We start from the raw sequence: 27,498 nt of genomic DNA on the forward strand, positions 1-27,498 counted from the left end.
GTCCCGTTTAGTCAGTCAGGCGTAAGACAGATGTCCCAATTTGTCAGTCAGGCTTAAGGCAGGTGTCTCAATTCATCGGTCAGACTTAAGATAAGTGTCCCAGGTAGTGACAAGATTTGTCTCAGTTTGTTGGTTCGACTTGAGCAAATATCCCAGTCTGTCATTCAAACTTAACTACAACTCGGTTTGTCAATCTGATTTAAAACGAACGTCCCATTTCATCAGTCAGGAAAAAAAGCAAACTTATCCAAACAGGTTCTGCCGGCGATAAATTCAAAATTTAAGTAAATATACACAATAAACTTAAAAGATTTAATTAAATATTCACAAATATATATAGACGTACAACAAAATAGTTAGAATGAATGACACATAAAATAATATTTCTTAATGAAACAAATACGGAGTTCCTTTATACACATAACGAGAATGTTCTTCGTTTTCCCCTTTTTACAGAAAATTTGTTATTATATTTCTAAAAGCTGTAAATGGTTATAAAATTCTGTTACGAAGCCATGCGTTATTCTCATCTGAAAATTCTTTCAAGAATCACTATCTCAAAGGCATTTGTATCTGTTTCCAAGTTAGAACAAGATGAACGTATTTGACACTTTAGTTATACAATCAAACCCTGCTATAACGAGTTTCAAGCATCTGGAAGTTTGTCTCGTTATATGAGATCAAACAAGAAAATAAACTTTTTTTTTCGCTGAAAAGTGTAAAAATTAACTGATAAATCACAAATGAAATAAAAGGCTGAAAATGCTGAAAGAAAGGCATAACTGTATTTTCTTTAAATAAAAAAGTTATATTAAGATTTGATTACAGTTATTATTACCTGCAACCATAGAAGGATGATCGAAGTGATTTGACCGGCGCGGTTAATCTGCATAATAAATGGGCTGTCACCTTTTTGTAAGTTCACTAAGGTACAAGAGTGCCTCAGCATTAAGACATAAAAGGTTCCTGGTACTGTACCAAGTTTTAAATTTTACCATAAAAAATGCAACTTTCGTTAGGATCTTCAGTTTCCTTTGAAGATCTAAGTGAACAATCACCGACTGGAACAGAAGTGTGAGTACCCTTTGCAAGTTAGTCATTATTCATCAAGGCATAAGGGCTGCTCGGCGCCGTTATGAAGTTCGGTTTACACCAGGAAGATTGAAACCTCAGTCAAGATGCCGGCGCGCCCATGGTCGAGTCTTTATTTTAATGAGTAGTCACCGACGTGCGTAAAGATGCCCGCACTCTTTTGAAGTTCATTTTAGAGCGCGGAGAAAGTAACTTCCATTAATGTGAACTAGCAATGGACTTGCATTAAGATGAGGCACCGTTATGACGGTGTCCCGTTTGCGATAGCTTTTCAAGTTGGAAAGCAACGCCAGTTTAAAAAAAAAAAAAAAATCTAAACTGGAATGAATTCATTTATAAAGAGCTTGATTCTAATGTAAAATATATTACTACTTAGTTTGATTTTCTAAATTTTTTTGTTCTTTGCCTAAATTTATTTCGTAATTCTCTTACAGTGCGAAAACTTTCAGTCCGCAAAGAATGCTTTTATTTATCGAAGTACTTTTTAAATTTATTTAATTATTGTACAAGTTAATCATATATTAACAGTTCAAAGATTGCTTGAATCTTCCTTTCAAAGTTCTAACAATGTCTACGGTAGAGTAAGACAATTTTTACCAAATGAAATTAAATAAGATAAATTATGCCGAAATTCGCCAGGGGTGGGGAATGAAATTGGCACAATTTAAGTTTCCTTAATTCAATAAGTTTAATTGTGTATAGAGTCTTCCAGTTTATGAGACAAAAATTGTATTTTTATGTATTATTTCTTGTCTTCAGGACTTAATCATTTCTGTCTCTGCACCGCTACATGAAGCAACCAACTGAAGATAGCCGGTATACAGCTTGCATCTTTGCAAGCTAGACGCGGCAACAACGGCAAACGGAACGGAACAAAATTTAATTTATTGTTCGGAAAGGCTAAAAATTAAAAAACGGGAGATTTGGCGACGTACCGGTAAATGTGTTGAAAAACCGCAAGTCTCTTCGGCAAGACTGATATTTGATTTGATATTGAGATATTTGGCAACTGCGGGGAAAATGGCTTTCGTTTTCCTAATAGCCAACAATAAATTGGTGATGATTTTATATGTTAGTAAGTTTTCAACCAAAACACTAAAAAATTTCACAAAAAAATTATGAAAAATTCAAAGCTAGAGATAAAACTCGTTAAATGGATTTTCATGTATTTTGGATGTTCGCTAGAGTATAATAAAATATGATTAAGTATAGAGGAAATCTCACCGGACTAGACAGTTCGTTATATCCGAATTTCCTGCGTCTTGAATATCTGCTATAATTGTATAACGATACGTATACAAGAAATTTGATGGAACCGAAACGTCCGTTATATACGTTAGTTCGTTCATCTAATTTCCATGAGTTATGCATCATCTCTATAACCTTGTAAAATAATATTAAGTGGAGTAAAAATTTGTCGGGACCAAAAAGATCGTATTATCCAATTTTCATACATTTTAGATATTCGTTATAGCAGTATAAAAGAACATTCAGTATACAGGAATTTCACGGGGCACAAAAAACGTCGTTATATGCGATTTTCATGCGTTTGGGATGTTTGCTATAGTAGTATAAAATATCATTAAGTATGCGGTAAATCTGACGGCACCAAATATCTGATTTTCATGCGTTTTAAATATTCGTTATTGTTTTGTATTAGCTGAGAAATACTTGGCGACAGAAGAGAATCTTGTCTAATAGCGCATGCGCCACCAGAATCGGCGATGAAATATAGTCTGTGAGAAACGTGATTTTTGTTGTACATTCGGAGTTGCGATTCATATGTTACGCCGTAAAGCTCATTATATCTTATTTCCATATAGTTTGGACGCTCATTCTAGCCCTTATAAAATAACATTCAGAGTACTAGAAATCTGACCGTGGCACAAAAGCTTGTTATATCGGATTTTCTTTCTTTTGGGATGTTCGTTACAGCGGTAATAGATTTAAGTAGACAAGTAATTTGACAAAAAAGATAGTTATATCCGATTTTCAAACATTCTGGCTGTCAGTTATAGAGGTATAAAATAACTTTAAGTACGCAGGACATTTGACGAGACCGAAACATCTGTTCATTATATCCGATTTTCATGCGTTTTGGATGTTCGTTATAGCAGCATAAAATAACATTCAGTATACGGGAAATTTGACGGAGCCAAAAAGCTCGTTATATTGGATTTCCATACGTTCTGGATGTTTGCTTTAGTGGAATAAAATATTGTTAAGTATAGAAAAAATTAGCTGGAACAAAAAGTTGGATATATACAATTTTTATAGGTTTTGGATCTTCGCTTAGTCGTATAAAATAATATTAAACATGAGACGGGACGAAAAAGCTCGTTATTTCTGACTTCCATACGTATTGGGCGTTCGTTATAGCCATATAAAGAATATTCATTTTACGGGAAATTTGAAGGAAACAGATAGTTCGTTACATCCGATTTTCAAGCATTTCAGATGTTTTCAGATTTAAAGCGTTCGTCTGCTTTATCCTAGAATTCATTACATCCGATGTTGATACATTTTGGATGTCCGTTATTAGTCTTGTGAATTTTGACGTTTTTATATCTACTTCTATCGGACCAAAACGTTTGTTATATCTACTTTTCTTGCATTTCGAATGTTATCTATAGTGGTGTAAAATAATGCTAAGTATGGAGGAAATTCAACAGAAATAAAACATTCGTTCGTTATGTCCTATTTTATGCATTTTGGATGTCCGCTATAGTCTTATAAAATAAAATTAAGTGCAGCGGAGATTTTAAGGGAACGGAAGCTTCTTTCGTTATATCTGGGTTTGATTGCATCAGTACGAGGCTTCACAGCTGCTGAAGGGAAAATTAATTAATATTTCAGTCTTGTAGAATAGGTACGTTAATTCTAGCACTATTTTTCAACTTTCGTTATCCTCTGCTCCACTAAGCTTAGTAATTTGTCTGAGTACTGCTGAAGTAACATCATGGCTACTTGAGGTTCTGTTTGTGCTTCAGGGTTGGCAGTCCTGGCACCGAAAGCAGTGGGTTGTAAGTTCTGTTGAGCTTGCCACACACCTTGCGCTAGCGTAGTTGTCATCGATGTCTTTTCTGCTGTGCTCAGTTGGGGGTCGACTGTGACCTAATGAAACAAAATTAAACAATTGAAAGTTAAACGATGAGGTTACTTTCACAACACACTGATAAACAAATTTCAAAAACTGAAAATCCGATGCCACAGATCGCAGCTTATATAAACTGTTGTAAATTTCGGTAGATATTTAAAATCATCTGATTGCATTATATTTTTTTGTACACTGTTTTATTTATTTGTTTAATTTTCGTGAATTTGTTTTTAAACGTTTTGTGTATAATTTTATACGTATGTATATGTTTTTCACTTGAGTATAGTAAGTTTACTGTATATAATTCTTTTATAGAACTGTAAATATTTTAGTTTTGAATGCAAAGATGTATAAATTATCAACTTTTTCATAACGAAGTCGTCGGAAACGGCCGAACATTCAGACATCGGCGGTTCATCCGAAAGCCCTGCGTCTACATTCTACCTGGTGCTTCCCCCCATCATCTTAGTGCATGACTCGTTGGTTTCAGAAGTTGTTAAATGACATACCAATCTTTCTTTTAAAGCTACTAAAAGTAGCTCTCTTCTTCAAATGCACCTTCTTTGGGACCTTGGGATAGTTCTATATCTGCCGTTCTACTGAGCCGACTGACGAAAAATTTAATTTGCGCTTTTCATGTTTCGAAAGCGCAACTTAGGATTAAATGTTAGATTTATGCGTAGCGTTGTTCTAACATACGTGTTTTGACACAAAATAGGACTTTTTCTGAAATGACATACCGATACTTTTTTCATATTCCGATTCTGCGACTCTAAGATATGCCAAAGTGGCAAGTTTTGTAAAAATCGCACATGCGGTTTTCAAAAAAATTAATTCTCAAAATTTTAGCTCGTCAATGTTAACTGAATTTGGTAGACATTTATTAATATCGGTTTTTTTATTAAACTTACTTGATTCCTTTTTTTCACCGTTCGAAATTTAGATTCAATCCAAATAAAATTCGCAGCTATTTTCTTATTTGTTTTATATAATCTTTAAAAATGTTTCAAAATATTTTTGAATTATAATCTATAAAATTTATCCTTTCACCTTAAGGCACACCTGCAAAATATTAGTTTTTTTTCCCCTCACAATTTCGCAAGATATACATAAATTTATGAGTACCAGCGTATTGAAATTCGGAATAAATGTTGGTATAATAATGCTAGATGTGGTTTACGCACTTTGTTAAAATTATTTGAAAGTGCAAAATGCACTTTTTTCTCCCGTTCGTGCACAACGAAAGGGAAAGGAAAATAGGTTACCATAAATTAAGAATTTTGCCGAGTGAATTATTCTTGGCGCAAACTATAAAAGGTGCGCCAAGATAAAATTTTTAAATTCCTCGGTAAGTCTCTTACCAAATTTTACAAAAATTAACATTTAAGCATTATTTGAGTCTTGAATCGAAATATGGAAAAAAAATCGGTATGCCATTTCAGAAAAAGTCCGATTTTGAGCCAAAATATCTGTGTTAGAATAATTCTATACATAAATTTAATATATATTCTAAATCGCGCTTTCGAGACATGAAAAACGAAAGTTAAATTTCGTGAATCGGCTCAGTAGAGTAAGAGATATAGAACTGTCCTCTTTTTTGTGTTTGCAGAGTTTACATGTGTTAAGATATGCTGGAAACAGATGCTAAGAAACAGCTATAAATATGAATGATTGAATGCATAATTTCTGTTGTTATATTTAACTATAGTTTTATTTCCACTGCTTAGTTTGATTTATGTTTGTGATTACAAGGAAACAGTAATTGAAAAAAAAAAAGATTTCTATGATATGCAGTTTAACGAATAGCAGGTTTTTTTTATGCATATAATAAGTTAATGCGCGTATTATTCAAAGTTCTTTTGTGCAATATCCAAAGAAAAGTTATTGGTTTTAAATAACAGCCATATAACTTGTAAACAAAGTTGGGCAATAATGTCCAGTGATTGGCGCGATAAAATGCATACACATGGTAGTAGGAAAACGACGAAGTACTTAACAGATACTCTATAGCATGTTTGAAAATGGCCTGGTTATTACGAATTTCTGCTAATAACATTCCTTCTTCAAATTCTGCATATAGAAAAAGGGCTTCTAAGATATAGGAAAATATGTACTCAAAACACTCAAAACACTAGAGCGGGCCTCCACTGTTCACTGTTACGTGTATACTAGGATTTAATATCCCGTCACTAGAAAGTCTATCGGCGATGTAGCGCTTCACACAGCCCGGTTCTAGACTTGACAGTAACCGTACGGTCCCTGCCGAGCCTGAACGGACCATAAAATGAACCTATGGTTCTAGTCCTGTGAAGAATGATTATATACCCAACGAATCGAAGCTTGTCAGGACACAAGTCCAGCCAGTGGTCTGGTAGAACCCCGGGTCTCCTCCCATAAATGGTCGGTACCAGAAATCCACACCAATCGATCCCCTGGGATGGGTTGCGCAGCGTCATTAGCCTATACGAGCCAAGGCCTGGACCAAGGCACCGTATAGTTTCCAGCGGGGCCACAAGGAAGCTGACGCTGAGCTGTGGGAGACGCAAGCAGGCGCACCTGAAGCCATTACCACAGTCCCTGCCCATCGATCAAACGCCGGGTCTCCTGCCTTCCGCCACTGCCTACGACGATCTCCCGCGCACGGTTCACGCCGCCTACAGTGGTTTCCAGCCGGTTCCAAACATCCGACCCTCGGGTCAGGTATCCGGCAGTTCGGTCCTCGGATCAAAAGCCAGGTCTCCTCCTGCTAGGCAGTCGGTTCTGGACATTTGTCCTCGGGAGGCCGAACGCCACCCGCCCGGAAAATACGCACTATCATTCTAACATGTAGCAAAATTTATTGTATTTACTCGTATGCTAATATTATTTACGTATATGTTATCGGCAAAGTATGAAACGCCGACATGCTATAGAATGCCTAGGCACTGTATATAATGCTGGACGTTTTTAGGGAAATTTTGAAATGTGAAAATTGTTACATACTTCCCCTAGGCATTGTGTATAATACCTAGGCGTTCTATAGAATAACAAATGCTATTTAGGTAAAATATAAAAAAAAGTCCTGATAAAGCTATTATATATGTTACCGGCAAAGTATGAAACGCTGGCATTCTGTAGAATATAGAATATCAAAAAATATACAATATATTGCGTGAATTACCTCGCCGTTTGTCGACGTCAGAAATAAGAACTCGCACAGCAGTTCCCAAAAAAGAGGGAAATTGTTTTTCCGAATTCATTATCAGTTTTTTTTCGCTTGTATTTCCAGATTGATTTTATAATTTATTTTACCTTTAATAGCATTTTCAGCTTTGAAACAAAGGGTGCACAAAATACCCATTTTTTATCATCTTTACTGGCATGGCCACAGAAGGCATGAATTTTTTGACAACATTTTTTTTTTTTTTTTTTTTTGCATGCAAGTGCATCACTCGTTTCCTTCAAACGCACACAAAAGATATCAGAAACGGAATGTATTTAATATTGAATGAACTGAAATACACGTGGTATTCCGAAACGATGTATTTCATACTTTTCCGGTTTCTCATTTAGCATTCAGGAAATGGGAGAACTATGAATCATTTCATATATTGCCGGCTAGTTTTAGGCATTATGTAAAATGTCTAGGCATTTTATAGAATGTCGGATTTCAAACTTTGCGGTAACATATATATATTAGTTGTATACTAATAATATTTTATTTAAGATCATTGATAAAACTTGATTATGTAAAATTGTGACTATGTTAATTCCAACTATGTAATAACTGTGACTATTCAAAATTAGAACTGTGTTAAACAATTGTTATAGAAAGCATATGATACGAATATTTTTATATGCCGCCCAACTGGGATAGTAGTTAGTGACTCTGACTGCTAGTCATTGCTGTTGCTAGGATCCCAGAGAAGACGAGGATGTTTGTAAATATACAGGGTGTTCCGTAAATGTTGCGACAAAGTTCTGGGGGAGGTAGAGCACATCATAAGGATTAGGAATTGCATGGGAACCCCTGCCCAGAAACGTCATTGTACGCCGCCAAGGGGTGTTGTACAGGAGAGTGCTAGTGGAAAGTAAGGATTGCGTCATTCGAGCGGTAGGCTCCATACGAAGAGCATGGAACGCTATACGATCAGAGAGCTTGTGAACACGTGGTTCCAACATGATGGAGCGCCTGCTCATTTTGAACTGGATGTTCATAACCATTTGAACAGATCATTCCCGTATCGATGGATTGGATAGCGTGGTGAACCGGTTCCCTGGCTCCTCACGCTCTCCGAATTTATCGAGCCTTGATTTCTTTTTTTGGGGAGCCATCAAAAGTGTCTTGTATCACGATCCTGATATGTCTGAAATGGATCTCGTGGCAAGACCTCGCCTGTGTAGCTGCTACAATCAAAGAAACTGCCGACGTGTTTGAACATGTGTCAGGCATGTTTGGCATCTGACGATGCAAACTTCGAGCATCTGTTGTAATATTCAAGCTGTCGTAAACCCTCTTTATCCATGTCCAATAATGTTTCAAATTAATCACTCTCTTGTATCCTTTTCCATCTTCTACCTCTGCTGCCACTAACCCCTGACACTTCCGGAAAGTGACCCTGTACACTTCCCTGTTCCTATGCAATTCGTAATCCTTATGACGTGCCCTACCTCTCCCAGAAGTTTGTCGCAATATTTACGGGACACCCTGCATACTGTCTGTGTGGCATGGGGCACTGTAAATATGTGGCTAGCCGAACGTCCTCTTAAGAGGTTGTGGATAGCGGCAGAGGAGGGTGGGAGGAATTGAGCAAAGTCGTACTGCCACCTCTATGGTGCCCAAGGCTCATAGGCGCATTCTTCCCTTTTTGTCACGATTCTTCAAATGACAGGCGCATTCTTCCCTTTTTGTCACGATGAATTTCATGGACTTGCTCTGATATCAGATAAATGAGATTAGTCAGAGCAGTAACAACATCGTTATATTTAGAACTATTTACTACATTTAAAACTATTATATATATTAGACTTATGTTCAAAATACCAATTCAATTATAAACTATGGACGAAATTATGAGTTATTAAAAAATCATGAATTATGGGCTATTGTTAGGAAACATGAACTAAAATTATGAGCTATAAACAAAATTACCATGAATTATGGACTATTATTAAGAACCATGAACTAAAATTATGAACTGTAGACTATGTAGACTATATTATAAATTAAGGGTTATTTTTACGATCCTTGTTTGAAAACTACCACGTTTACCATGTTGAAAACTATATTAAAATTTTAGACTTGTAAAATTGTACCTTAAAGATTAATGAATGCCTTCTGAAGATCCACTTGGGGGTGGGTGGCAGATAGACATCAATTGCTAGATGGATGCTATTGCCGAAAGTCTTTTTCTAGCTATACGATCGGGAATGCACCTCAGCAGAGTTATAATTACAGTAACACTCTAGCAAGCAAAGGTGTAGCAGTGGCTATAAAAGAAAGCGCAGAACGAATTTAAAGTTCTTTTTCAAGCTAAGCAAGCTACATATCTTAAAAGTGCATTTATGAATGGCTGAAACGCTTTCGGAATAAAAGAGATTTGGATGAGAAGACACTGTTCCAAGTGGTAGGCATTCGACTTCAAATTAATTCCTAATATCTTTATATATCGAAAGTGTACTTTAGGTCTGGCAAGGCTGGTATTGGTATAATTCAGACAATTAAAGCCATGTGGCGAAGGTTCTCCATCTGAAGGCTTTGTCCATAGTTTACAGAAACTGTACAATCATCGTGAAAAGCGCATTAGAACTCGTAACCATTCATTGGAAGTAATATAAAACGTTTTCCTTGATGCAGGGAAGAATCTTTTGTTTAGGAACCTATTCAACGAATTTTATAGTCATACCTTGTATAATCTGGAAATCATTCAAACCACTATATTATTGACACAAATATTTTTGACCAGTTTTCCTACGTGAGCCTAGTAATATCCAGTTTCTAGCTTTAGCCCTTTATTTGGCTACGGTTGCTCAGAAGCATCACGTGTTTTTTCACTATCTACTAATTACAGAGTCATAATAATGAAGTCGTTGAGAATACGAAATCTGTTGAGACAAAGTTTTCTGGCTGTCTGTGATGCTATACCTAGAATGTCCCAAACATACTTATTCGTTGAAGACATAGTCTAAGAAATATGTACATTTGTATCACAGATATTTAGACTCTCCTCTCTCTTTCTGCTGAGTATCATTTTTAACTAATGTTCTCTGTAACTAGCTGCAGAATTTCTTAATGCTACCTTTAAATTAAATGACTCGGCACATACGTACCCTTTGGAATAGCTGAACAGCGAAAGATGTGACTTTCTTAAGATCGTCGGACACTTTTTCGCACAATTCTTTTGTCACTAGAAGAAAATACAAAAATTCAGAAATTAAAATATTTTAACGAAGCAATTAATGTAATGTTACATTCAATTTAAGAGAACATTGAAAATATATTTTTTCATGAAAGAAGTACATTGCTGGCCATTAAAATTGCCGCACCATGAAGGCGATATGCAACAAACTTCAAATTCGCATGAAAGGTATTGCTTGCTGGGATATGCAAACGATTAGCGTTCCAGAACATACGCACGAAGAAGATACGAGTAACCCCACCTGCATTATGAAGAGATGCGAAGATAGAACAGCGGGTTTCTGATTTGGAAATCGCATTTGAAGGTTGATTGTTTTGTGTAGAAGTCGTTTACGCCTCGTATAAGAAAGAGAACTTATACCAGCATGTGTCGATATTCGAACGCGGCAAATTCATGGTCTATCGAGACTGCAGTTTATCGTTCCACAACGCTGCTGCTCGTGTTGATCGGAATTCATGGCTGTCATGCAAATGGATCGATCGACTGATCCAAAAGTTCCTTACCATACGCCGTGCTGTATCTCAGCGGGCCCAGGACACTAACGTCCGAAAGGACAGACATGCTGCCTTATCGGCTTTGTGAAGTCGTACAGCCAATAACGTACCCCAAATCAGGAACATGGCTTTTCCGCAGGATGACATGTGCTCGCATGGACAGTGCGAAAGGCGTCCGCTTCATTACGGCGACCATTGCTCCGACTTCCCTTGACGATGCAGCAAAGACAGGCACTACTGCAATGGTGTACCAAACAAAGACACTGGGTATAAAAGTGGCATCGCAACATCTTTTCAGCTAAATATCGGTTCTGCATAGGCGTGTTGGTATGGGGTGTCACTTCTGCATATCGCGGTCATCTCTTGTTCGTATAGCCAGTAATGTGGACAGACGCTGTTACGTTTCTGGCGTGTTATGGCCCGTGGCTGTGACCTATCTTCAAGCTCTGCATTACGCCATTAATAGAATTTTGCCTGTGTTGTCTTGAGCTCTCTCGATACAGAGAGTATCAGGCCGTTGCCCTGACCAGCATGTTTTTCAGACTTCTCACTCACTGACAACATCTGCCGAGAGATTGGCACGCCACCACTTGGCAGCCATACTATTGATGAGCTATGGCTTAAGCTGGAACGAAGTATCCGTACCTCTAATCCAAACTCAATTCGATTCAATGCCCAGTCGTTGTTGGTGCCAGAGGTGGAATGCCTGTGAGCTGAATTCCACATGCCATATACCCCAAACCACATATATTTAATCATGTGTTCTTTCCGTTATACTGCATGTGCACAATAAACAAAATTCTGTTATTCTGTTTGCTTTCTGGCCAGCAGTGTAATTCAACTTAAAAAGAAAAATAGACGGGTGTAAAAGAAAGTATACAACTACATACCTTGTTGTAGTAGGAGGAAAAGTTTACGGAATGTATGAGTTTTATAGGCTAGTCTCTGGCATCATGCAGACAACAGGCGACTTATTGCTTCGTTCTAATCCTCCAGTAAAATAACATTAAATTCAGAAGAAGGTTTAAAACAAAGCCTTTTATTGAGACTTCAGCCTAACATTGCTCACAACACTCATGTAGGGACGGGTTACTTCCACTGCTTGTGAGATTAACAGAACGCATACAACTAGGCATTTTATTTCAATTAACAGATTATTGTTATTTAAACTTTTACCATAACTTCTCTCTGCATTCTACCATTATAGCATTTTTTCCTCTAACATCATGCTATTCCTCACGATAATGTTAACTAGAGTCTTGCTAGCTGATGTTCTAATATAAACGCTGGTAAAAGTTTGATTAATCTATTTTATGTGCAATAGTTTTAATTAGTCTATTTTATGTGCAGTTGCCGACTACGTTATCCATATCTGAAATTTAACCTTCTATATGTTAGTTTAAATATTCGCAAGGTAGCGGAAGTTTATTAAAACACAGGCTGTGTCTGTTTTGTTCAGTTTAAGACTAAATAAAAAGGTTATTTTAACCTTCTTTAAAACAAATCGCAAATCACAAATCTTCAAAACGAATCACAAATATCTCATGAGTATTGAAGATTTATTAGGCTTATTTGGGAGGATGAAGTATAAATAGCAATGTCCGATGCGCAAGATGAAGTATAAATACCGTCCGGTCCACCCTATTGCTAGCAGGCGTACTTCCAATTACACCAAGAAACATGCAGAAGGGAAACATGCCTTTGTTGGTCGTGTTGGCTCGAGTGAGTCGAGGACTTGAGCCAAAATTTATAAGCGTTTTTCGTCTTATGAATTAAGATTTACCTTTTTTAAGGTTTTATTGAAAGCGAAAGGAAAAATTCTGTAGATCCTACTGTTGCTTAGTCTTATGTTCTTCCTTCTGCATATTTCGTAATCGAAATGGAAGCACTTCGAGATAGCAAGTGGAAAGACTGGACGGCGAGGCCTTTGCTAATTTCTTTTATGCTTCCTCCTCCGAAATAAACCTAATGAATCTGCAGTACTCATGACAGTGGTAGCTGCCAAAAGCTCTCGGCTAAATTCAGTAACTCTGCTCTTATTTACGTTATTTAATTTGCACCTAGGTGCGAGCAGACGTCGAATGACGATAAAGATAAAAATAATAAGATAATGGATTTAATAAAGCCCTAAAAGAAGCATAAAGTACCTAGTTTTACATTACAATTTAAGTTTCTCGAGCATGTTGCGTTACTTACCTTTGCATCATAATTTAAGCTTTCTTCGCTTCCTATGATACCATATACTTACTTTTATACTACAATTTAGGTTTTTTTTTTTTTTTTCATAGTTTGTTAAAAACCAATTTTTCAATTACAATTTACGCTTTCCAGCGTGTTTTGTTACTGCATACGAACGTCTGCATTATGACTCACGTTCCCTTTGCCTGTTTTTTGTTCGCTACTCTATACCCACTTCTGGGTTATTTATCATTTTCTGTGCATGTTTCAGTACTGTATATGTACTTCTGGTTCGCATGAATTTCCCAATTTAAGTTCCATGAATGTTTTGATATCGCACAAGTACTTTAATATTATTATTGACCCACGAATATTCTAACGAATAACTTTTGCATTATAATTTAAGTTTCCCATGAATATTTTGTTTCTTTTTATGCATATTTTTTCATTATAATCTACGTATTGCATGAATGTTTTGTTATCGTACACGTACTTTTTAATTTAAAGCATGAATGTTTTGTTATCGTACACGTACTTTTACAGTATAATTTACATATTTCATAAATGTTTTGTTATCTGTACTTACTTTTGCATTATAATTTACAAATGCCATGAATGCATTATTAACTTATACGTGCCCTTACATTACGATTTTTTTTTATAAGGATGTTTCGTTACTACCCATCTAGTTTTATATTACAATTTACATTTTCTTTGATAGTTACACTACTGTTATCTATTTTTGCAATATAATTTATGTTTTCTAAGGAAGTTTCGTTACTGTTCACCTAGTTTTGTATTATAATTTGCATCTGCTTTACAGATTTGATTACTTAATACCTATTTTTGCACCCGACAAATGTTACATTAAATAATAAACTAATTATAAAATAAATGAAGAAAGATTTCGTTTTTCAACTTACACGGCGTTGTATTTAGATCTAAGTAGTTGCTTGCTACACTTGTACTGCCATCTTTTACTGGCAGATCATTAGGACTGGCTTCTAGTTGTTCCATATAGTCCACATGGCTCTTCTCTTTATTCTGCTTCAGCAGACCATAATGAAGGGTTTTGGACGGAGATGAGTTAAACTCTTGTTTCTTTTCAGTGTAACGTGCTGGCGATAGCACATCGTCATGTAATTTTCTCAAGTCCCAGTCGCTTTTAGATTTAGAGGGTTCCCTTGCACTTTTATGCCTTTGCCTTTTCGAACCGTCGTTACCTTGGCCACCGCCAAGCTGTTCTGAGCAGAAGGCCTTCATCCGCCTAGCCACAATACCCCGTGGTACCATGCTGTTCGATCGGCTTTCTGTGGGTGAGGCTTCTGAAGACGAAGAGTCAGAATAATTTGTCCGGCGATTGACACCAGCTAAAGACAAGCGTCTGGTGTTCGATAAGGCACGGCCACTTGTCGTACTGATAGTAAGGCTGGACATGGACTTGTTAAGTGGCAGGACTTGTCCAGAATCTGGAACAGTCTGACTGTTAGAGTTATTAACGTGTGCTCTCGGAGTCGAAGACATGTTTGGAGAGGCAAGACACGTGGTACTGGCGCTCAGTTTAATCGGTTTGGGTTGGAGAGAGGGTTTAGAGTTTTGGTTTTGGGTCGGCTCTGCAGTGGAGGGTGTGTCATCGAAACGTATAGTTTTGGCTTGTTCCCACAGAGGAGCACTTTGACCACCTGAAAAGAGAAAAATATTAACCTATTGGTAATGAAAATACAGTCAAACTCCTCTATAGTGAACACGGCTTATAATAAAACACTCGGATATAATGAACAAATTTTGGGGTTCCGTCCAGCTTCCCAGACGCTTAATGTTATTTTATACGAATATAGCCAACTTTCGAATGTGTGAAACTTATTCATAACGAAATTTATGAATACCTTCCACTGAAACACTTCTTTTATATTTTTCATAAATTTTCCAAAATTACTGCAAGTTTTAACTGAAAATTTACTACTTATTTACTGTACACTTCAAACATAGTATTAATTACGGTTGTTTCTCCTTAAACAATGTCTTGAGATTTTTTTTCTATTTTACCAAGGGCTACTCTGTTTTTGAGTGTGTTAGACGTCCACATTGCCCAGGCACAGTTCGCTGGTTTCTTTAAATGCCGAGTTCTTGTATGTACACAATGAAACTAGAAATTCGCAGAAAGGATATCGCTAAGTCTGAATCTGTTGAGGTATGGTCCATAGTCTGTTGAGGAATGGTCCATAGCCTGTCAAGAATTGTGTTAGGCTAGCACGGTGGGTCTTTATTTCCGTATTAACTTTTGGCAGTAAGCGAAATGTCCTTTGTCATACCTCTACCTCTGTCCATCTACTTTGCAAATTTTATAGCAAACTTGTCAAAGTTGTTCGTTTAATGTGAGAACAAAGAAGTTTAGTTGGTCGTTCTAGTAAATAGACAGGCGTAACACTTGATTCTCGGAGAACCAGGACTTCAGATATTGACCAATCGAAAGAGCAGTAACCGCCAGCAATCAAATCTCGAGTGTGTAGCAACGCAGTATAGACTGAGCAGCGAAGAAGGTCCGATCAAGTCAGTGGTTGAGTGGATTCTACAAAATATGTTCAGTTAAATACAGTAACCTAGCGGATTCTGCCAAAGAACTCAGTTCAAGTCTGAACTAGCCAAGTTGATTCTATAAGAATCTGGTTTTATCTCCGACGGGCTGTTACGAAGGTTAAACGCCTGAGGCTCTGTTCCTCAGTTGCTGATCGGAGTACATGCAATAAAAGCGGTGTAATAATATTCGGAGATGTCCAACTGTGTTTTGCGTAAATTAACTAGCATTATTAAGGCAAGAATTTGAAGAAACTGTTTGAAGTTTTAACGATTTGAAGTCCAATTTTGTATTATTTTATTACTATTAAAAATAAATATGAGTGACGTCTCAGAAAATCTATAAATGGAGCTTATTCAATTTATACTATGATATAAATCTTATTTAAAGATTTAATTGACTTTTATTCGTATTGGTCAAAAGCTAAATACGCTCAGTTACGGATTTTTGCAATAAGAATAATCGCTTTGTTTGGGAGTTCGTTAATATGTGAACAATTTTTGCTGCAGTTTAAAATTAATAAGTTTCAGAAACGAACCAGAATGACGGAACAGCATCCACAATTCATAATGAAGAAAGTTTCTACAAGCATTAAATTTTCTGCAAGGTTACAAACTTTATCAAAATCGGAAGGCCATGAGGTGTAGTTGAAAATTGTATTAAGAAATAAAGACATTTATAATTATTATAAATAATTATATTATAAATAATTATTATAAATAATTATTATAAATAATTATATGAAGCGTGCAAATATATGTAGATTTTCTGTATACGTTTAAGAAAAATTTAACAAATAACAGAAGAGAATTGTCATTATTTATTCATAAATTTTATCCCAATTACAAATATTTCGTAATTTCTTTATTTTTACTTTAAGTTAAAAATAAGTTAATTAACTGTTAATTTAACATATTAGAATTATTTGAAATAAATGGTCGTCTAAAAATTTAATATTTAGCTGTCAACTGATTTGAAGTGTAACTAATAGAAATTTCTTGAAGATACCGACCTTTAAATTTCAACCAATGTGTGAATATAAATTTGAAGCTGACCTTAGTATCATTATTATGGTTTATGCATGCTTTGAGAAATATTTAGTAAGGAAAATTTAAAATTTAGTTCAAAAATTTCATTTTGCTAAAAAAAATGACTTTTTATTTTGTTAAAAAATTTCTCTGAGCCACTTTTGGACCACTTTCTTAGGACGCCATCGCCACGCAGTGTTCATTATGATCGAAGCAAAGAATTTATAGAGTCTCACCTTCTTGGGAAGCACGCATTAAGTCCAGACTGGCGGGAGTAGCTATACTCCTTTGAGGAGGAGCTGGATCGGATTTTTCGGAAACGGCCATTTATTGGGAGGAGACCGGGCTCTAGTCTAGTCCTTCTGAGAGGGAGGATTAGTTACGGGGCAATGACGCACAATATATACACATACCTCTAGCTGTCCTAATCCGGCATAGACGTCTTCGGGCCCCGCTAGTAACCAGCATCGCCTGGGCTAACCACGTTCGAATGACCTATCCCAGGGTTCGGATGACTGAGACTGGCAAATCCTGGCGTACTGGCTATATCAATATCTAGACAGACTTGACTTCTGGGCTAAATCAATATCTAGACAGACTTGACTTCTGGGGTAAAATTCTAGACATAGTGACTAGAACCATCGTTTATACAGCGGGATGTTCAGACGCGGCAGGGACCATACGGTACTGTCTTGTCTGCCCCTTGATTGTGGGGACGTTACATGATATTGATATCAAGGGTGTTCGTGGAAGGATGGCTCTCGTTGGTCAACACTGGGACACGGTCAATGTCAAACTTTGTCCTTTGTGCTTTTGCGGTGGATGCGTAGCCATCCACTGCTGACTCGTGTTTTCAATCCCAGATTCTGTGAAACAAAAATCGTCTTCCTGGGTTCGCGGGGGGGGATTATGCCTCTTCGGATCGCCTCTAGGGGTTGAGGCGTTTAACTGTGTTTTATTTTTACCGTTTTAAGTTTGCAAAGCCTCTTAAAGGATAAAAGTTTCAGTAATAACGATGACCTCAAATTGCACTTGGTTAAGTTTTTTGCGTTCAAGACCAAAAGTTCAAGATGACAAATGGTCATTGAACAAAATGGAAAATATTTGTCTGATTAAAGTTCATTTTTTTATACAGAAAAAAATTAATTTTATTTCAGACTAATAAACCGAAATTACCTTCTTGCTGAGTTTGTTAACCAAAATTTCACTAATTTTCCACAAAACATGAGTTAAGTAAAAAAACACAACAGGAAATTCACAATTCGGGGTTCGAGGGGAACATGTCTTGGTCTGGACTGCGGCTGTTCGAAATCTCTAGTCCACAATACAAGGGTAAAACATACATACATAGAAACAGTTTCTTTAGTATTTAATAGAAGACATAACGTCGATTATTCTCGATCGTATTTAAAAAGGATATTTAGAATTAACGCACTTTACCTGGTTGAGGGGTGTAAGGCAGCCTCCTTCTGGGAAAACTGCTTCCCGTAATATCTCCAAAAGATGTACTTCTCTTCATGTCGATCAAGCTATCTGCAAGATTTCAAAAGTTATCAGTTAAGTCCGGATGTTTTAATATTTACAGTAACAAAGAGAAAAGAGGGCATTGCCTTCTGTATTGTCCTTAGTGACAGAAAATGGAGTTGGCGTAATTCCGACTCCAGACTTGTCACCAAATGTTAAATCGGAAAAGAAAGAAAGAAAGAAAGAAATTACTACTATAAACTGTAATTCATTCGATACCTACATAAATTACTTAATACATACATGCATTCAATTCCAGGAACTCAATTTCAATTTCAATTCAATTCAATTCAAGGAATTCAATTTAAATTTATATTTATTACAGTTATTTGATACAATTTTGTTAACAATTTATTTAAAATAACAGCATTATTCCGTGCTCACATTTATTGCAACGACCTTAGAGGAAATCATAAAATTTTCAGAATTTGCCAAACTCTGGCAGCCATGCGTATAACCAATCTTCCGGGAATCCTCCTCATAATCCTCCTTCAATCAAGCTACGTGCCATTTTCGTACACACTCCTTTTTGTTCTATTCTAAGTTCGAACTTATTTTACAAACAAAGCGTGATATTTTTTGCCTTAGTTTTGCCTGCTTTATGGAATATACAAAAAATGGAAGAAATTTCAGTAAAATTTCTGCAATAATACAGAATTTTGATGAAAATTTTCTCAACGGAATTAGAAGAAATGAATTTCTTAGATAGCCCCTATTGCCGAGGTTTGCACGAAGCCAAATCTTCGCAATTCTGTGATGCTTTTAAGCGAAAACAAATCGCTGTGTACTTGGGTAGAGAACTAGCGCAAAAAAATTACAGCAAAACTTGAAGCCGAATGTAAGTGTTTTATTTTCAATGTATCACGTAATTCTTATTTTATAATTAAAATTTGTATATTAAATTGCCAAAGTATGTTTTCTTTTCATATGTTGATAATGTTTACCGACTTACGATAAATATCGATTATCTGGGATTCTTTCTAACAAAAAGGCACGAAAACGGTCAACTTGTACTCGATAAGTACCTTTTACCTTTTAGCTGTAAAAAATCGCCAAACTGAGCCAAGATGGTTACTTTAATATGTAAATACCCATAATTCAAGAGAAATGATTTAACATGGGCATTAATTACCGTATTTAATGTAATTGCAAAAGCAACTTATTTAAAGAAACATATATAAACATATCAGAAGACTACATCGGATATTGGCACAGTGGACTTCCGAAAAACCAGTTAGATCGGTAACTGTTTGTCTTTGGCACATGCGCAGATAGGTAATTGTTTGTTTCTCGCACATGCGCTGATCGGTAACCTTTGTTTTCATGCCAATTCCGAAACAGCGCCAAATTAACATTCTAGCCAAGGCCGCTACTGAAGACAAGTACAGAAAATAAATCATAGGACTTCTATTCTCATACAGAATACACTACCCATATGCACCACGTCCACGAAAGCCCATCTTGTATCATCAAAGGATATGCTTTTGCGCTTTCGGAATCTTTTTCCATAATTCAAAAACATCGTGAAGTACATGGTATTAAAATTTAAGAGCAGAATAAGCAACGTTATTAATCGGAAAAGGGATAACCGTCCATCACTACCTCTACATGAAAAAAACAAAATACTTCAAACGTATACTCGAAAAAAGTACGTACTGTTTCTAAAGTTAAATCATCATTAGAATTCAGTTACAAAATTTTTAAATACATTTGTAGCAACAATAAATAAAATATCAAACAAAGTTTTACAACTTACAAAAGCTAAAACACTTTATGTTCACCAGCTTTTGCCGAGGCATGTGATTCAATGAAGAACAATAAATATAACCCTACATAAAAATTATTTAGTAGGAGATAAATGAAAATACATCGTGACCCTTGATGAAGAGCTCGGCCTTACCTAAATAGCCGGAAAAAAGTTTATTTATTATAGAAAACAAAGAGAAAGAAATGTACAATTCAGTCAAAGCCAAAAAAAAAAAAAAAAAAAAGTTTCATTATGTGCTTTGTGATCGTTGCAGGATTCTCATACAATGGGAAATTTAAAATACCCTGAGAGGGGGAAAAAAGTTGAAATCAACTCATCCTAATATGAAGAGAAATTCTGACATGCGGTATTTACAGAAGAAATTCCGTTTCTTTACCCCAGTGTCTTTCAAAGAGTGAAATTTCGCCAAAACAAAGAAACAAGTCATACTTCGGAAAGTAACACTGCATTCTTGAAAAAATGAAGATTGATACAAGAAAAGAGCTCCTTCTATGTTCACACCCATCACAATTGATGAACTCTGGAAAGTAGTGGAAAAGGAATGGAAATCAATACCCCTGGAAATTTTACGCAAAACCATTAGATCATGAAACACGTGATACAGAATTATAGATCCGAAAAAAGACTATCAGGTCTAACATTTAATAAAATATGTGTTTTAATTAATTTCTGTTTACATTGAACATTTACATTTATTAAATGGTCTCGAAACCGTTTTAAAAAATGTAAACACCTTTTTGTAGATCACCAAAATATTAAACAAAGGAATCAATGAAATACGCGAAAGCTCCAGCGACAATGGTAATGCCTACTATGATCTTTGAATAATATCTATTACGAGCATATGTTTATGTACAAAATTCCTTACCTTTCAGGGTAAATCTTGGCTTCTCGTGAATATCTGCAATGTCACCAGCATTGCTCAAATCGCCAACACTCTTGCTTGAACTCAGTCCTGTTTTGTATCCGAGCTGTTGCCAAAAAAAAAAAAAAAGAGGAGAAAATAGCTGACAGTTAACACACTTCAATCATAATTTTACATAAAAGACTAAAAAGGAAAATATAACTTAATTATAGTAGAACTCCAGATATCACCTGTAACTGGTAGTGCATAAATTGTTATGCGAATAAGATATTTTATTTATTTATTTATTTTTTCATAGTTCACTTCAACAAAAATTCTCAACTAGTTAGTTTTTATTAAAGTAAAACAACTAATAAATTCTTACCGCTGTCTTCAGTAAAATTAATTCGCTAATCAATGAGACTTAGCGAGTAAAAGAAAAGAAAAAAGCCATTATGGAGCGCGCAATTAGAGCATATACAGTACCCAAACAGTTGAAAAGCCAAATACAAATGTAACAAGAATAATGGAAATGACGTAAGCCATTTCGATGTGATTATTTAACCTTTGTTTTGAAATATGAATAAAAGGCATCTGCAGGGATGATGATGTAATGAAAGGCTTTATGTACATAATGTTTAACGTAATATCAAGATATGTACTACATACGTTTAACGTATCTCGAGCCAGGCCAGTAGTCATTCCTGGTCGGGGAAACTAGTACGCAAACAGTAGGCCATATACAGAGGGCAATATACAGCACACTAACAGTTGGTCTAGTATAATATATGCAATATACAGCATGCAGACAGTAGGTCTACTACAATACATGCAGTTGCAGCACACGAACAGTAGGTTTGATACAATATAAGCAATACACAGCATGCAAACAGTACGCGTTTAATGTCGTGCAGTGACAGCATATACAGTATGAAAACAATAAGTCATATACACATGGCAATATACAGCACGCTAACAATAGGTCTACTGCAATATATGCAATATAGAGCACGCAAACAGTAATCTGCTGTAATATATACAATTACAGCAGACAAACTGTAGGTACAAGATATGCATAACATACTGCAAGATAACATATGCAAGTATGCATAACATATGACAAGATATGCATATATATGCAATATGCAGCATGCAAGCAATAAGTCTACTAGAGTATATGCAATATACAATTTGCAGACAACATGCATTTAACAAATATATCACACAGTTAGAACATATACAATATGCGGACAATATGAGATTAGCAATATATAACACGCAGTTACAGAATATACAGAATACAAACAGGAGGCCTGTATACAGTAGGCAATATACACCATGCAAATAAGTTTGAAGCAAAGCCTCCACCATTATTATATATTAGGTATCGCCGGACATTGCTAACCGTTAAGCTTCCGCCCAAATTTTGAGAGCATGCACCTCGAGGGTGCGGTCCTAAGCCTGTACACAGTGCGCTTTGCCGTTAATGTTTACAGGTTGCCGCATTCTCTAGGCCAGTCGATATGTCGTCCATATACTCAATTTAAGTTGAGTTAATTCAATAACTTTTACAAAAATATATACTTTACTACACTGTACTATATATTTCATTTAATTCAAAAAGCTAAATTCAAATAAATGAACTGAAAATGAGTTAAATTTTACTTGGCTTAGAAACGAAAGCAAATGATTCATATAACTGGATTGGATTGCTAAGAATACGACAAAGCACGCGAGAACTGTCACTAGTAACAGAAGTGGAGAATTTTATAAGGAAAACGGACTTGTATTTAAGTTAAGTTACACAGGGAAAAACAAGGAAAATTCTCATGCAGCCAGTCGGACTGCCAGTGTTCAACAATTTTTCAGCTCGGCTGTTGAATGGTCCATATAATTAGAATTCGGGATACATCTGGAGGTCTACTATAGATTCATTGCCAATATGAAGCACCAAGATTACCGATAAAATAAAATGGCATCTAACAGGAAATTAGGTTAGACAAGGGAAAATGCATTATAAATCTTGATGCATTAATGACCTAGAAGCAATGCCACGAAAGCATATTTTTTATTCCTGTAGGAGGGGTAGACATTTCCAACCCCAAAAATGATATAAATTTCTTGTTAACTACTTTTCTAGTAAGTCACTGCTTAATCGTTATTCGAAAATTGAGAATAACATTTAAAATTAATTGCTACGGAAAATCCTCAAGTGTTAGAGCGTCGCAAAAATGATTTTCATTCATCATGCCATTAGAGAAGTATCTAATAGTTAAATTGGGAGTCAAAGTAAAAGCAAATCTAATAGAAAATAATATTATAATAATGTTAGGGTTTCGAATAGTACAGAGGGATTCATACAGAACCTACGTTTTTGATGTAGATTAAGAAAACATGGACAGAAGTTGTCGAACACTTCTCAACATTTTATTTGTCTCGTAACCATTGCATAAACATGACATAATGTTCTGAAATATTGGATCGCTGCAAATGGTTTATTTTATATGCAGTAAAAACCTAGTCTCACAAACTTAACTCTCTTCTAAAGGCCATTCGTCAACTAAAATGCTTGTAAACCGAAACAATTTTCCCCGCAGGAATTAATGCTAACCGCACAATATTAATTGTTTTGCAGATTAGGTACCACAGAGTTTGAACCTGCAAGTCAGGATTCTAAGATGCGTGAAAAATTGGAACATTAAAATTCTTGAAATTAAAATTCTGTTTTCGTATCATGAAGATTAGGGCCCTAAGATTCCTGACAAATTAGGACGTTAAGATTCCTGATAAATTAGGACACTAAGATTCTTGAAAGATTGCAGAACAGAGTGTGGACCTGAAGATTAGAAACCTAAGGTTCCTGACAAATTAGGACACTAATTCTTCACAGATTGGGACCCTAGAGCGTGGACCTGAAGATTACGACCCTGTGATTCCTGAGAGATTAGGACTCTAATAGCCGCTGCCTTAGGATCCTAATCTGTGGCCATTAGTGGACTCACAGAATTTGGACCTGAAGATTAGAACACTAACATTCCTGCCAAATAAAGACACGAAGATTCTGGACAGATTAGGACCCACACAATGTGGACCTGAAAATTAGGAGCCTATGATTTGTGAGGGATTAGAACACTATCATAGGCTTAGAACACTATCATAGTCCCTTAGGATACTAATCTATGGCTATTAAGGTCATGACCAGCGCGGACTTATTTTCACGGGGTTTCTTTGACGAAGAATTTTTTCTTACTAAGCCGCGAATATCTGAAGTCAAGCTGATGGAGTGACATTATGATTTGCTGCCAAGCATATCCAGCTTCAGATGACCCAATGCAAGGCAGAACAGCATATGATATCATGTAACCAGCTACAAGGTCTTTCACATTTTAGCTCATCATAGCCACAGTGATATGATGTATAAGGTGAGAAGGTATTCTAGACAATATTTGTCCAGTTATTCCCAATTGTTTTCAAAAACTTTGAGTTTGGATCTATTTGAATCACTCTGTATATTCCATAAAGTATATGGCGCTTCAAAATATAAAAACGAATGTTATTAAACGCAATAATTTTGAGACATAACTTACAGTCTCCAGTTTTTTTCTGGCATCGTTTAAAGCTCTTGTAAGTTCTTCCCTCTTTTTTGATGACATCTAAAAAAACATTTTAGGTGAAATTTTGCAACAAATTTAGAATGCTTACTGATAAACCCAGAGTAAGATTTGAATTTACTAAATCTATATCAGGCTAAATGATGATCTAAGAAACCGAATTCAGAACCAAAAAACAGTTTCCAATTTTTGAAAGATACTTACGAATCCTCCATATAAATTAACATGAATTCCTATCACATGGTTAGAAGGAGTTGTATAAAATTGTTTTATTTGTAAACAATACTTAAGAATACCTTTAGAGAGCTTACGAAGTCTATTTTTGCGTGGTAATGAGTGAGGAATTTGAAAAGCATGTTCAATCCACGAAAAATACCTGGTTAATTTTTTTCTTAGAAAGATTAGTTGTTCAATAATTTCCGATTTTATAACGACAATCGTGATGCATTTCTTCAGGAAAGAGAATCAGTATTCTCGACACTTGCAAAAATCGCTTTTCAGCAATTATTTGGCTTGTTCACCTGATATCGTAGTTTTCCACATACAGGGGATTGTAAAATAATAATTCCCAATCCTTTTCATTCGCTGAGCCCTTTTAAAATAATGGATTTCTTCAACAATCTCCTTACATTTTTCTCTATAATATGCAGCATGTAGCGTAATTATAAAACAAGTAATTCGTACATCAGTAACTTAAAGATAGCAATTAGACTAATATAAACAAAAGTTTTGAAAAAAAATGGTTCATTAGAGTTATGTTTTCTAATTTTTGAATTACTACTTCTGATTTTAGAAATATGAAAAACTTTTCAGAAACCAAATCACAGATTTGAATGGCATGAAAATGCGATTTTAAATAATATGATGGCTCGTGCTGATGAATAGATGCAATATTTTAAATATCTGGCATGAAATTGCTTACGTTAATCCTTATCACCTCATCAAACCTGTTTTCTGTTTTACTTAGTAACTTACTGAGTTGACTAAAGCTTGCTTCCACTACGCTAGATGAGAGAAAAGTCAATAATGTTGACTCTGTAGCTACCTTGATTGTGTATATTTCTCTCGGACGGCTTTTAAATTCGAAAACTTCGCGTACCATGTATTTTGAATAAGACTTGTGCCTGAATTTCCTCTTTCAATGAAATCAGTTCTTTTTGCATCATAATTTTATTATATTTTCCCCTTATATTTATTTCATACGATTTCTTCCTTACTACACAATGTAGCTTTTTATAAGTAAACATTTATTTTTCAGGTTTATTAATAACTTTTTAGTACTTAATGGGATTTTGATTATGCCGATCAATGGCTGATGATTAAGGGACCCGCAGTGGATGCCTTAATCACCATTGACGCCCTTTAAAATTTCATCTATCCCCATGGAGTCAATACAGAGCTTTCACGGGCTCTGCATTGATCTCCCGTTATGTACTGTTTCCTCTTCTAAACTACTTGGCAAATATGTTTAAAAGGTAGAAGAGACAGAAATACGCAGATTTTGTAATGGAATGTGTGTGCGGAAATGACTAGTTTGGGAGGCACAAGGCATTGTTGAGTTGTGAATAAAGACATTCCGCAGGAGTAAATCGTTCTTCCCCGTACGAATGGTCGAGCAGAATGCATAGCTACCCTCCCGATATGAATGTTATCAATGGCAGAGGGCTTCAAAACTTGTGGACTCACGGAACCCTTAGAACAATAAGGTTTTTTCTGGTAACCCTATCACACTCTTTGAACAATATATTTCAAAATAATACTTGAAGTAGATTAACATAAGCACTTTGTATAAAGATAATTAAATGAAAGTATTCCATTTTTTATTAAAAAAATTCTAATATAAAATTAATGTATGTTACTTATTAAGAGCAATAACTTCTGCTCCAAGTGTCACTAATCTTGTGACAGGGGAGTGCTTGTAATTTTTTAACACAAGCTCTCGAAGTCTAGCTCTGTTGATATTATCCGCAATCGTATTTCATATTCTACATTTAATTTGTTTCTCTTTTTTGTTTTTGTTGCCAAACAAATCGAGAAAATTTTTCCATTAAAATGTTTATAGCTGTGTGAGAAACATTTTTGCACACTCATCGACTGAACAATCGAAAAGCCGGAGCTACTCTCACACGTATGTCACTGTTGAAGACGCGGTACGAAAGCCGACAGCCCACACATGAAGCTTCCGATTAATTTTCAGAATAATTAAATTTATTTTTATATAGCTTGCCCACCACCGGCCAAGCGGTAAAGTCGCTAAGGACTGGTAATTTCAACCTGAGTTCGATCTAGGTGAACGAGCTGGCTGTATGAACGTTCTCGTAGTTTTACAGCGTGTAACGTGTTATACGAGCCAATTTCCCTTAGAAAGTCCTCCAAGAAGGCATCCTTCTCCTTAGGCAGACCGCCCTTGCGTGCTTTGCCATAAAGTAAAACCAAACTTTACATTTCTTAGTTAATAGCCACTAGTCAACAAGTGCGAGTGCTTTATGATTTTCATGCCGAATTTTTATCTTGACTCTCGAAACACAGTTTGAAGACGTTGATCAATGGAACTGTGGCTGAAATGAAGCGGATAATCAGAGAATGATCGAGTGCTTTCATTGAGCAGCTGTTCCTTTTCCGTCCGCAGCCTCATAGATAGAACGCATGTCGGCGAGCTTTAGGCTTATTTCGTAAAACAACCACATGGCGAACAGGGACCATTTTTCAATCTCCAACTTCATAACGCGCCATTTTCCCGAGCACACAAATTCCATTACAAAACCTGCTTAAATCGGTCGGCTCAAAACTCATTTATATTTTTGCTAAAGCTTAGAACAAGTTTGGAAGTCTTTTTTTACTTGTAGAACCCTTATGTTCTAACTTTAAGTATGTGGGCCCCTATATACC

At 35.8% G+C, this 27,498-nt stretch overlaps 1 protein-coding gene across 4 annotated transcripts in view; it reads right to left on the minus strand.

Moving 5' to 3' along the window:
• Positions 1–291: 291 nt before the first annotated feature.
• Positions 292–27,498, minus strand: part of LOC118197980 (WD repeat-containing protein 62-like) — a 186,438-nt gene continuing 159,231 nt past the window's right edge. For 3 of the 4 annotated variants that reach the window (XM_085819943.1, XM_085819944.1, XM_085819947.1), the window contains 6 exons: positions 24,586–24,651; positions 21,023–21,125; positions 18,303–18,395; positions 14,183–14,941; positions 10,499–10,575; positions 292–4,206 (listed from right to left, as the gene is read on the minus strand). In XM_085819943.1, coding sequence (XP_085676069.1) covers positions 3,979–4,206; positions 10,499–10,575; positions 14,183–14,941; positions 18,303–18,395; positions 21,023–21,125; positions 24,586–24,651 — 1,326 coding nt within the window. In that variant the 3' untranslated portion in view covers positions 292–3,978. The remainder of the gene's footprint in view (positions 4,207–10,498; positions 10,576–14,182; positions 14,942–18,302; positions 18,396–21,022; positions 21,126–24,585; positions 24,652–27,498) is intronic. The other variant, XM_085819945.1, reaches the window with a different exon arrangement.

The sequence above is a fragment of the Stegodyphus dumicola genome, chromosome 7 (genome assembly GCF_044657685.1).
Source record: "Stegodyphus dumicola isolate Sdum_Otavi_A_Nest chromosome 7, ASM4465768v1".
Classification (NCBI taxonomy): Eukaryota; Metazoa; Arthropoda; class Arachnida; order Araneae; family Eresidae; genus Stegodyphus; species Stegodyphus dumicola.